Source organism: Tenebrio molitor, chromosome 7, assembly GCF_963966145.1.
Source record: "Tenebrio molitor chromosome 7, icTenMoli1.1, whole genome shotgun sequence".
Taxonomy (NCBI): Eukaryota; Metazoa; Arthropoda; class Insecta; order Coleoptera; family Tenebrionidae; genus Tenebrio; species Tenebrio molitor.
In genome coordinates, this window is record NC_091052.1 from 9,009,873 (window position 1) to 9,021,902 (window position 12,030).

General features: G+C 34.7%; 2 protein-coding genes across 3 annotated transcripts; both read left to right on the forward strand.

Moving 5' to 3' along the window:
* Positions 1-33: 33 nt before the first annotated feature.
* Positions 34-2,073, forward strand: LOC138135523 (major facilitator superfamily domain-containing protein 6-like). 2 transcript variants are annotated; one of them, XM_069054274.1, is made up of 6 exons: positions 34-286; positions 350-901; positions 959-1,137; positions 1,188-1,437; positions 1,491-1,736; positions 1,788-2,073. In XM_069054274.1, the coding sequence occupies exons 1-6, from the start codon at positions 199-201 to the stop codon at positions 1,958-1,960; spliced, it is 1,488 nt and encodes a 495-aa protein (XP_068910375.1). In that variant the 5' UTR covers positions 34-198; the 3' UTR covers positions 1,961-2,073. The 2 variants fall into 2 exon arrangements, with proteins under 2 accessions (XP_068910375.1, XP_068910376.1); XM_069054275.1 differs by having other exon boundaries at positions 36-901.
* Positions 2,074-8,115: 6,042 nt separating this feature from the next.
* On the forward strand, positions 8,116-11,985 carry LOC138135908 (transcription factor ces-2). The gene is made up of 4 exons (XM_069054879.1): positions 8,116-8,360; positions 10,534-10,722; positions 10,775-11,713; positions 11,775-11,985. Exons 1-3 carry the CDS (start codon positions 8,234-8,236, stop codon positions 11,110-11,112), a joined length of 654 nt encoding a protein of 217 aa, XP_068910980.1. The 5' UTR covers positions 8,116-8,233; the 3' UTR covers positions 11,113-11,713; positions 11,775-11,985.
* The last annotated feature ends 45 nt before the right edge of the window (positions 11,986-12,030 follow it).

Genomic DNA, 12,030 nt, shown 5'->3' on the forward strand with positions numbered 1-12,030 from the left:
GAAATATCGAGTACAATGCACCCGACCAAGCTATTAAAACAACAATGTCATTTATTTATTTAAAAATGTAAGTCTTAAAGTAACATTTTGAAGTGCAGCTCAATATACAATACACTAATCTTTTAAATAAACAACGATAAAAAAACCAGTCAGTACAACGAAGTGTTTTTCTTACGCTACACTTTAGTCGAACATTTTATGTATTCAGTGTTTCACTTTTACGGAAATATGAAGATAAACAAAAAATTACTACCTATAAAACTTCACTATTTCTTTTTCATGGCCGGTGAGTAAACTGTAAAAGCAACTATTGAATTAAAATACTTCATTAACCATTTTCCTTATTTAGCTCTAGGTCCAATACTTCCCCAGTTACCACTTATTGGTAAGGACCTCGGAATATCGTCCTTAGTCATGGGGATAATAACAGGAATTTTGCCCTTTACATTTCTCCTAACAAAACCACTCTTCGGTCTACTGTTCGACGTATACCGACAATATAGAAAAATAATCTTTTTGTCCTTGATAATAACAATGACACTCTCTTTCGGCGCTATATACTTTCTTCCATCTAGACCTTTGTTAAAGTTTAATCTAAAATTCTTCAATTACACTTCTTCTGGCATTTGTGACAACGCAACTCCCATGGTTTGCAACTCCACTTGTTTAACAAAAACAACTTCATTTTTGGACACTTTTGAAATAAAACGACTTTGTGCTTTGCCGTCGTCACATCTTCAGTCAGAAGATCTGAACTGCTACTTGACCTGTACCGAACAACCTGAACCAAATCTTTACAAAACACTCACCTTTTGGGCTTTCATAATATTTATATCTGTCGCAACAATAGGATTTAACGTTGTTAATTCCATAAGCGACGCTGTTTGCTTTGATGTCGTGGGTATGGCAATTGCAAATAAAATTTTACACCGCACGTGTAAAACTGTAAACATTTTAGAAAACCAAGAACTATATGGTAAACAACGGCTGTGGGGATCTATAGGGTTCGGCTTAACAGGTTTAATTTCTGGGTACATGGTGGACCTCGTTTCTGCAAAATCGCTGAAGTACATTCCAGCTTTCGTTACAATGACTACATGTTCCATTTTCGATCTGTTCGTCTGTCTCAAGCTCGAAGTAAGCTCCACAATCATTTAGTAATTCATATCAAACCGATCAAATTTAAGCTGCCGGTAATACCCGCCCCTAAACACATTTGCAAAGACCTGAAGCTAGTGTTAAACGACAAGCACGTGCTCACATTCATCACATTCGCAGTACTCGCAGGAATGTTAGACGCTTTGATAATCTACTTCTTCTTTTGGTATTTGGAAGATTTAGCAATGCAGACGAACACACCCGACGTCAAATTAATCGAAGGATTAATCTTAGCCGCTGAAACTTTAGGCGCTGAAGTAATATTCTTTTCACTATCAGGTCGGCCCCGATTAATTCCCTTCCGACACGCGATTCTCTAACTTAATTTCCAGGAAAAATTCTACAACGTCTGGGACACGTGCACACTTTCACCACGTGCTTCTTTAATTACGCTTTACGTTTCGGATTGATCGCAATTGCACCGTCGCCGTGGTGGTTTCTACCAATCGAACTCTTCATGCAAGGACCGACGTACGCGCTGACGTATACGGCAATTGTGGCGTACGCCGACGACCTGGCTCCTGCAGGAATGTCAGCGACGATGCAAGGGATCGCTGCGGGAATGAGCGACGGGACCGGTAAATCTCTCCAATTATCTTCACAGAATTATCAGGAGATGCTGCTTTCAGGGTACGCAATCGGGAGTGTTATTGGAGGATTGCTGTATCGATACGTAGGGGGAAAAGCTACTTTTCAGATCTTCACGGGGATGGCTTTGGGGTGTGGTGTCCTCCATTTTGTACTCCACAAGACCATTTTGAAAAGAGGAAGCATCAGGAGCGGATACGAAACTATTAAATAAAGTACAGTTTTTGTACTATTTTGAAATATTTTGTGATCTCTTTAATTTAGTTCGTATTTTTTTTATTTTGTTACTTTTGCTGCCCATACTTTGCAATTAGAATATTTATCTTTTTTTGTATTTATTTATTTATGGGGTCCCCCCAGAAATCTTTTTGAGTGACGCCTATGGGTGTTAAGCCAGCTGGTGGCTTTTCCTCCGGCGTCAGTAAAAAGGAAATCGCATTAAAATAAATGATGTGTCTGTGCCTGTTTAGGAAAATATCAAAATCGTTTGATCGTTGTAGGGTTGGGGTGACTGATTTTATAATAAGTGAGCGCAACGCAATAGCCTTACGTGTCGCCGCGTCACCTGTTCTAGCTCGATATTGTCTCACGGCTTATGACTTCACATCCACCTTTAAAAATCCCTCATTTTCCTGTCACAGGTGCAGGAGCGTATCGAATTTTTTTGACGACGCGCGAAACCCCAAAGGACAAATCTGCACGACGTCTTATCGAGACGCTAATTGCAGGTCTCGTCAGACATTCGTATCGTGTAATTATCATTAACAATGCACGAACACAGCGAATTGATAAAGTACGCTACTGGCTACTGTGTTTCAATGTGTGTGTGTGTGTGTGTAAAGATCGTCCAGGTCATACCTAATGACCCTAATAATAATGACTATTTTAGTGGTAATTCTGTTTCCATAACAAAGTTAGGGCACACACACCTGAACATTCTCACCATTCGACGCGCAAGACCATAATATCACCTGAAAGATAATGAACTAATGCCGTTGCCATCTTTACACAACTTTACCCAACTTTAAACATTACACCGTGCGGCGTTAAATTACAAACGAAAATGGACACGAAACACTCATTCCGGAAATATTTATGACGAACTTTCCTCCGGTAACATCTCACGAATGAAAATTTTTAATCGTTTATGTAATAAAATACGCCGAATTGGATGTTGACATGACATCGTAAAGTACGAAAATTTATCAGTTTTCGCTCGTAAAAGCACCAGGAAAAACCGAGACGAGCTCCTCTTCCCCGACAACAATCTAAAACAAACTCTGATAAAATTCAAAAACCCAACATTTTTAGACAAACAGTTTGTTGATTAAATAAAGACCAAACAGTTAACAATTGTGTTTTTGAAGTGAAAAGTGCGACACGCTAAAATCGTCACGCTCAAATCGTCAGGCTCGGGCCGGAGAACAACGAAAGCGACACTTGCGTGATTTGCAAAAATCACCTTTATTGACTATGACTATGACAGAAAAATCAAAGCCCTTAATTGATTTTTTAAAAACTGCATTGCATTTAAATAATATCGGGCGTTCAAATGAAATCCTGGGCTGAGTAGGCGTTGGAAAAATTAAACCGTTTAGAACAGTGCAAAGTTTGAATTTCCCGCCGTTTGACACGAATGACATTTCACATTTGTTTATGTTTAATGAACATGTTTGTTTTCAGGAAAGGATGCCCTTAGATATTTGCTTCGAGAATAGGAATCGTTATGTTATTCTATTTTTGATGTAAAACATTGCAAAGAAAGAAAAAAAAAAGAAAAATTTTTTGGTTCTAAATTTTAGGTTAGCTGTCAACATGCTCCAATTAATCTACGCTTTAAAAAAGCACAACAATTGACGGTTTCCAACGCCTTCCCAGTCCAGGATTTCATTTGAACGCGCGATATTAATTATTATTTATGCCTTGTTCCTGATTTCTCCAAGACTATCATCCATAATATGTAATGATGTTTGAGTATTCTTCTCCTGCAAACTAGTAAAATTGACAACAATGCACTCAGTTCAAATACATTTTATTCAGTTTTGTTTGGTACATTTTATGGTTATAATTTTTACAATATTTACAATTTATGTTGTTACTGCCGCTGAGGCTTATGGCCTTTTCAGCAGACAATGCACTAGACATTGACGCTATTTATAACCTCAAACTTAGAAAAACATAAGCTAATTCAACATGGCCTCCCATTATGCCAAAACAACGTGAATGCAATTTACGATTCTATTTTTTTTTGCGTATCTGGATAACGAGTTTCCAGTGTTTGACCATTGTGTTTGATGTTTGTAATACCCACCGTCGATTACTAACAATTTAAAGAAGACTAGAGGCAGCGACATAAACATAATTGGTGGCGAGATTTTTATCACTTTGTGTCCACATGTCGTCTGATGTCAACGCAAACAGAATGTCATGTTCCCATTATTTGTCAGTTATGATATATTATATTGTCTTTACGCAAACGGCGCTCGGTAATCATTAAGAAAAAAGAAAACAAAAACAAAAATCTAAACAAACATAATTATGCATTAATCCTGTCGTTATTGTGTCGTACGTTGGACCCCGTTCCATATATCAGGAGATTCCATGAATAAACCAGCGGGATAATTTGTAGGGACACCGAATAAACGTGGAATATATCTGGTTTTTGTGGTGGAGCGCCTCTTCAATTACCTCGTATCGGATTAGTTATTAGATTGTTTCAGGCTGTTATCAAAAGGAATATTAGATCTTCGAAATCGTCATGTCACAGGTCTATTATGAACCATAATTAATGTAATGGTATTTAAAATTCACAGAGGTAAGCGGCTGTAATATTACAGGCTGGCATAATTCGTCGGTGGCGTGTGTGACCGTTTCGATGTCCTGCGGTGCTATCGCGCAGGGTAATTATTACATCCGGGAGTCCGAATAAACCCTATAGAATCCCTCAGCCGTGTGATTCCACATGTGGCAACACCTAATACACATCCATTTGATGATGTCACTAAGCGATAATTGATAAGATGAACCCGTGCGTGTGTTTGATCGAAAAATTAAAGGGCGAAAGTGCGCCGCCGACAGATTAAACATTAAACGGCGATCTTCACAAATTCCAGATAAAAAGTGAAAAGTTTTTATAATTTTTTCATGACGGCGGAAAAAATATAATTTCAAGTTGATTGAAAAATAGGTAAAGATGGAAATTATAAGAATGAATGTCAGTTGTAGTTTTTTTTACAAACATTTTTACTTACTTTTAAACAGTATAATAAAGAACACGACAAAATGTTCAATGATGTAGTTTTACAATTAAAAATTAAAAAAATAAATGGAACGAAAAAGAGTGTTCGTCTTTTGGAATTGTGGTGAAGACAAAGGCCCTCTGTTAATATATTTTTGTTATCTCGGTAAATATTTGTATTTTTAATATAAACATAAAAGAAAATATGTAAACATAGTATAAATGTCTCTTATTTGGAGCTTGCGGGAATCTGGGAAAACCGACCAACTCAAAGGACAAAATCGTTAAATAATTATTGAGAATTGTATATTATCAGTTTACATAGCTAATATTTATACTTATATAACGTTGACAAATATTTGTATGGGTAATATTTATTTCAGAAATTATTCATGCACAATCACAGCAAAAATATTATAATTTGTATGTAATGATTAAATTTAGTGAGTAACATGATGTTGATGAGACAAGTATATTTATAGTGTAAATTAACACTTTTTAAAATAAATTTGTTAATGAAGAAACAAATTCAATGTTTAAATTTCTTACAAATTCAAATAATAATTCTTATATGGAGGAAATAAATGCCAACAAGAATTTCAACAGTTTTATAAGTTTAATAATTCCATATGGCTTGATGTGAAATAGTAATTTATGCAACAAGTGCATTAAGTAGTTGTTTTTTCATGGGAACTGTGATCGTACGAGCTGTAGGCGAGTGTGGCAATCTTTCGTAGAATATTTTTTGCACGACTGCCTTCAATTAAAAAAACAGTCAACATCAAAACACAAATCTAAAATTTGACGTTTCTAAAACGAAGATCCCAAAACAACTTCAATAGTTTTCAATGCACTCTGATAATTCGGCTTACTAACTGATTTTCTTCTGTTGGACCTGTATCTTCATTTTCCTTGGTCTTTCTTTTTGTAATGTTTTAGCACATTAAACCACAAGTTTGGCAAACGTAATATGAGAGAGTCGGGCACAGATTTGAAAGAAAATTGTTGTTGCCTTGGTTATTATTTATTAAATGCTTGTTATTTGATTCACGTAACAGCATTAGTGCTGGTACATTTCGTAATCGCATTCATCTGTATTTGTTTTCTGTGCAAACCAGCCGAAGTTTTGGAAATGTAACTTATACGATCTATCAACAACACCGATAAGAATGTGAAAATACACGATTCATGCGAGAATTATTATTGAATATATTTCTTTGTAATTGCAGAAGGTATTATTTGTAAACAGAAAATATTTTTTTTGTTCGACACTGTCAGAATTTGAGAATTTTCTCCTATGTGAACGGATTTTAATAAATGTCACAACTTGTCAAAACGACACGTCAAGCTAATTTTAAAAATTTTAAGCGATTTGGAGCCTTTAAGAGGTTTGTCGAACAAAAAAATGTTATATTCAACTCGTTCGTGTGTAAATTGGGCTTTTTTAATTATCAGTTATAAGACATATTTAATAATTAAATTATCCCTATTAAAAAAGCCTCTAAAAAAGCGAAATAATGAAATTATTACCCAATATTTAACCGGTTCCACGAGTCGTCCCGTGTGGGCGTGTCCGTTGTGTCAGATGTCAAAAACAAAAAAAACATTGTACTGTCGCGAGTAAAAAATTCTGGTCATCGCAATGTCATTTCAAAATGTGGTTAGATTGTCACAAATTAAAAAAAATCCCTGCCTGATTCTGTCTATATCAACAAAGTGTCAAAGAAATGAGAAAAAAAATGACAATTAATGTCATACTACATGATGACAGGTTACGACATTTACGAGCATTTTACAACGGAGCATTTTCCATTGTGTCAAAAAATGATTTTGATGACCAGTTTTTTTTTACTCGCGACAGTAACTAGTTCTATCATGAAATTTGTGACTAGAATGTTCATGGTTCAAGCAGAAGAAGACTCATGAAGACTTTTTTTTTTAGGAAGGGGTTCAGAGAACCCAAACTGCTCTCTTGAGAAGGAGCATTTATAATGAAGAGAATAAAAAAATTGTTATTAATTAAATGGCTTTATAATATGTATATGGATAGTGATAAGTACCTACCTAATAATGATGTTTTTAAGAAAGCTTTTCTATAGCAATACAAGTTATTTTTTTTTTATCTATTAATGTTTAGACATGCTCAAAACCATTTACTTATTTGCTTAATCTTGTTATCAATATTGATTTTATTAATACTTTTTATGCCGAAACATTGTCAAGATTTCTAAGAAATGGAAAAAAAATCATGTATTCTCAGAATAAATATCATGAGATGCCGAAATTTCTTATTTGTTTATAGAAATGATTAGTTGAAAGTGCATACTCGTCTTGAGTACCTAACTTATCACTGTCTAAAAAATTATATTCTATTCGAATGTACATTTCAGGATTCGCCTTTTTTTTGGTCACAACTCAACGAAACAATAGCCTGGTCCCTAGTACAATCGATGAGATTAAAGAACGTCGAATTGAGCAACAATGGACGATTTGAAAATACATCTCCCCCGACCTTGATCCTAATGAGATCTAAAGCTCACGTCATAAATTAAAAATTCACCATGTCATTAGTACATAGTTATCGATTGTGAAAATGGTTTCAGTTCTAATGCTCCACGGAAATAAATAACAGTAGCATTCGATTACCCGTAACGAGTCCGTATATTATTCGCATAAATAATAAGCTTATAACAAGATACAACGGAATTAAAAATAAAGTAATTCATGCATAATGGACGACGGTTAATGCGTATATATTGGTTTCGAATGATGGAAAATAATGGTTACTGTGTTGCAGTCATATATTTGGTCATACTACAGTCGAACTCGTTTAATAATTAACGAACGTCCTTTATGATTTTCACCCCCGAACGTGTTGGGGTGGAGTTTAACAAAACACATTGTTTTATGCCGTTGAGTCTCGGCAAACATGCTCGTTCGAAAGGATTGTTTTCCACAGACGTCGACCAATAACTTCCAACGACTTTTGCGCAAGTCGAAAAAGGCGGAGTGAAAGCGACGCTGACGCCTCCATCCCTCATAATAAATTCATAGCAACGTTATGTTACCGTAATATGAGAACACTGGGATCAAATTATCACATGCCCTGACTATTGTCAGTGTTTATTTAGACTTCTGCTTTTACATCCTCATCTCTGACAACACCAGAAGCTCATTTCTTCATTTCTGTCATTTCTGTTGTAACAATAGTTTGTTAGTAATGTTGTGTTGGTGGGTTCATTTATAATTATGGATACGCAAAATCCTCACTATCATTTTGGCGGAGGCGCCGGTAACGGTCTCCTACCCGTCTCTGCATTCTCCGCCTACAGCTTGCTGAGAAGATGCAATTATCTTTTGACACCACAGGCACCAGGTTTGTACGTCAAATTGTTGTTAATCCGGCGACGCGAGCGAACACAAAATTTACATACAAAGAAAAATAAAAGTAGTATCACACAAAATCACAAAATATGTACTAGTCAAACATTTTTAGCTTCATTTTGATAATATATTTTTTATTATACCTGTATCAGAATCGCCGTTTTAAGCACGCCTGAGCGTGCGAAAACAGGCGATTCAAGCACGCCGAACTTTAAAGGTTGCTTAGGTAACAACAAATTCACCTACATTTTGAACAATGATAAATAAACATTTATAGAAAATTTATGATAGCAACGAAACAACAACAATTGATCATTTCTATGTCAACGATTAATGACACAGATTACTTCGAAAAAGGTATTTCAATTTACTTTTTTTATAATAATTTTCAGATTGTAGTCCAGGTATAATAAAAAATAGCGTATGATACACGTTTATAAGGGCCTTTAAAGCACTTGCGACGTTAAAAGCACTCCGCTACGCGTCGTGCTCTTAAACTCGTCGCGCGTGCTTTAAAGGCTTCCTTATAAACTTGTATCATAATATACTATTATTTGGTAGTATGTAAGCGTATTATATTTTTGACTTTATAAAAATTTAATGAGTTCGGTGTAAATTGTGTTTTTTGGCATGAGTGAGCGTTTTAAAGGCCCACGAGTGCCAAGAAAGGTCCAATTTACACACGAACGAGTTGAATACAACGTTTTTTTATTCGACGAACCCCTTCAAGGCTCCAAATCGCTTCAAATCTTTAAATTAGCTTGACGTTTGGATTTGCCAAGTTGTTGACATTTATCAAAATCCGTTCACACAGGAGAAAATTCTCAAATTTTGAGTGTCGAACAAAAAAAAAAGATCTTTCAAGATATTTTCTTTTTTTTAATTATTAATTGCGCTATTTCAGATACTGATTTAAACATATTTTATCAAAATCTTATCAAATTTTATCTTTTATGTTTAACATGGCCCAACTTGACCGTCCTTTTCATTTAAAAAAAATATTTTGACATTTAGATATTTTATCAGTATCGCATTTTGAAATGTGATAATATAAGATGTAATAAAACCTCCTTAGATTTTTATTTTCTACGAATCAATTACTTAAACCTTTCTAAGGAGACGTAAAAAAGTAAGATAACTTTTTTAGCTTGTTTACAATAGCGAAGAATTAATCAGAAGAATTATTTTTTATCTTTGGATGAAGTGTTTCTTTTAAAAATATTGGATAAATATAAAATATATACATAACAACTAATCTTTTAAGAATATTTTAAAATATATTCTAATAGGTTTTTAAACGTTTGAACGATGATGATGTTTCGCACATATTCAATAATTATCAGAATTAAATATTTTAAATGTTTTCGCTGCAGAAATTCTTTCACTTTTAGTGGTCGACGAATATCATTAATAAAAAAACAAAAACGCAACGTTAGATTCTGCACTAACAAAGTGATTAAAAATCCTGACCCAATGATGTAAACTTAAACTTCTTGCTCTATTTTAATTTAATTACATAATTTATTCTACATTGCATTTTGTGTTGAAAAATCAAAATTCTGTTTAATGAATCTGAATTTCATTCCTTGGTAAGCCACAAACTTAAGTTTTTTCAATATTTGTTTATATTTATTCAAATAAGGTTTACCAAAAATTTGATTTGTAAAAAAAAAAAATAAAAACTAGGATCAATATTCTATGGCTTGTATTGAATTTTGTTTGGAAATAAAAACAATGTTAGATAATTTAAACAGTAAATTTATTAAACAAAATTTTGCAGATATTAACATGAGATATTAACATGTCTGAAAAGATTTGTAGAACTGCCGTGTATTGAACATTTTTAACATCATTTAAATTTGTGCGCTTTGTGGTTTCTGCAGCGCTAATCGGTATTTGATTTTATTTATAATAACAATTTTAAATTAGCTTCTAAAATTCTTCTCACGTTACATTTTTCAAAACCGTAGAAAACCTGACAATTTATGCACGTTAGGATGGTTTTATCTGACCGCATTAATTTACTTCAGAAACAATCGCACAATTTCTCAGAATAATACTAACATGAAATCACGATCACGCCTTACCCGCAACACGCAACACCTATCTTAAAACCTTTATCGTGTTCTTATAATTCCCCATAAAACGATGAATTTACATTTCAGACATTCACACCAAAACTCTCCCTGTTCAAAGGATCCCCCCGGACTGTCCAATACCGACCGCCGACGACATACCTCGCGTGGACAACGACAAACCTTTTCTAAATCTACCATCGAAGTCTCTATTGAGCCCCACACCGCTCTTCGGATATCCGCACCACATCCACCACGTCCTGCAAAATGACCAAATAAGTCGGTGCATTTTATCCGCTTAAATCGGATCATTACATTGTAACGTTCGTAGATTCTCGAGCAAACGCCACCTCCCCATGTTCGTCTCTCTACAATTCGAACTTTCGTCGACAGAGAGGCGAGAAGAAACCAATACCCGAAGAACAAAAAGACGAAAAGTATTTCGAACGCAGGCGACGGAACAATCAAGCCGCGAAGAAATCGAGAGACGCGAGGAAGATGAGAGAAGATCAGATTGCGTTGAGGGCGACCATTTTGGAACATGAGAATGCCATTTTGCGGGCGCAAGTGTTGACGTTGAGGGAAGAAACGTCGTCTTTGCGACAGATGCTTCTGCAGAAAAAGGCGCTGGAGATCGCCACCAGAGACCAACAAATTTGCGGATCTTGAAGATCGGCTTCTTCGATGACGACAATGTGATTGTGGTAACGTCACAGATTCGTACCTGCAGAATTTTTTACTGTGATTTTATTGTAATTTATTACTGACTTGCACAAACTCTAATAGTATTTATGCGTTGACAACCCCACTCATTTCGTCTAGGGCAGTTTATAACAAACAAAGGCTCTTATAATCAGTTAATAATGATTACAAAGTGTTAATAATAAAGTCATTATTATTAAAATTATACTTTTCTGCCTAATATACACAACTATTACAATATTTTCCTACTTCCTCGTTAGATATTTAAGGAGAAACCACAGAATCATTATTTACAATAACTAAAAAAATATAAAAATGTTAAAGATGGTTCAGGAGTTGAGTTTGCTTTGAATTTTTTGTTTTCAGTAAACAAATAAAAAAACAAAGTCAGTGGAAGTCATTGTACAATTCAAAGAAACTTCAGTCACTGAACTGCTTCAAAGTTTGCAAAACATTTACAATGAATTCATCAATTTCGAGACTAGTGGGGGCACGTGCTCTACTCCGCAGAGCTAATTTGGTCAAAAATTTTGTGCGCAATGATCACGAGGGTGGAATCCCTGGAGAGGTAAACACTTCAGTAATATTTCATATTTCAGGTATTAACCATAATTTTACTTTTTATGCAGAATATGCCGTTTAAATTCCACAACAGATTCACTCTGACATTAAAATTTATAATTTTTTTCGGATCAGGCACTTCAGCCCCCCAATTGGTCGTCACCTACCAACTTCTTAAATGAAACTTTCAGGCGTTTCAGCCTTCTTAGTTTATAATTTGTTAATTCACTCAATTCTCGATGTTTTTGTAAATCTTGAAATAAATAATAATAAATCTTATCTGTTTTCATTTTTAAATCTTTATGCCTTTATGCGCATGACAGT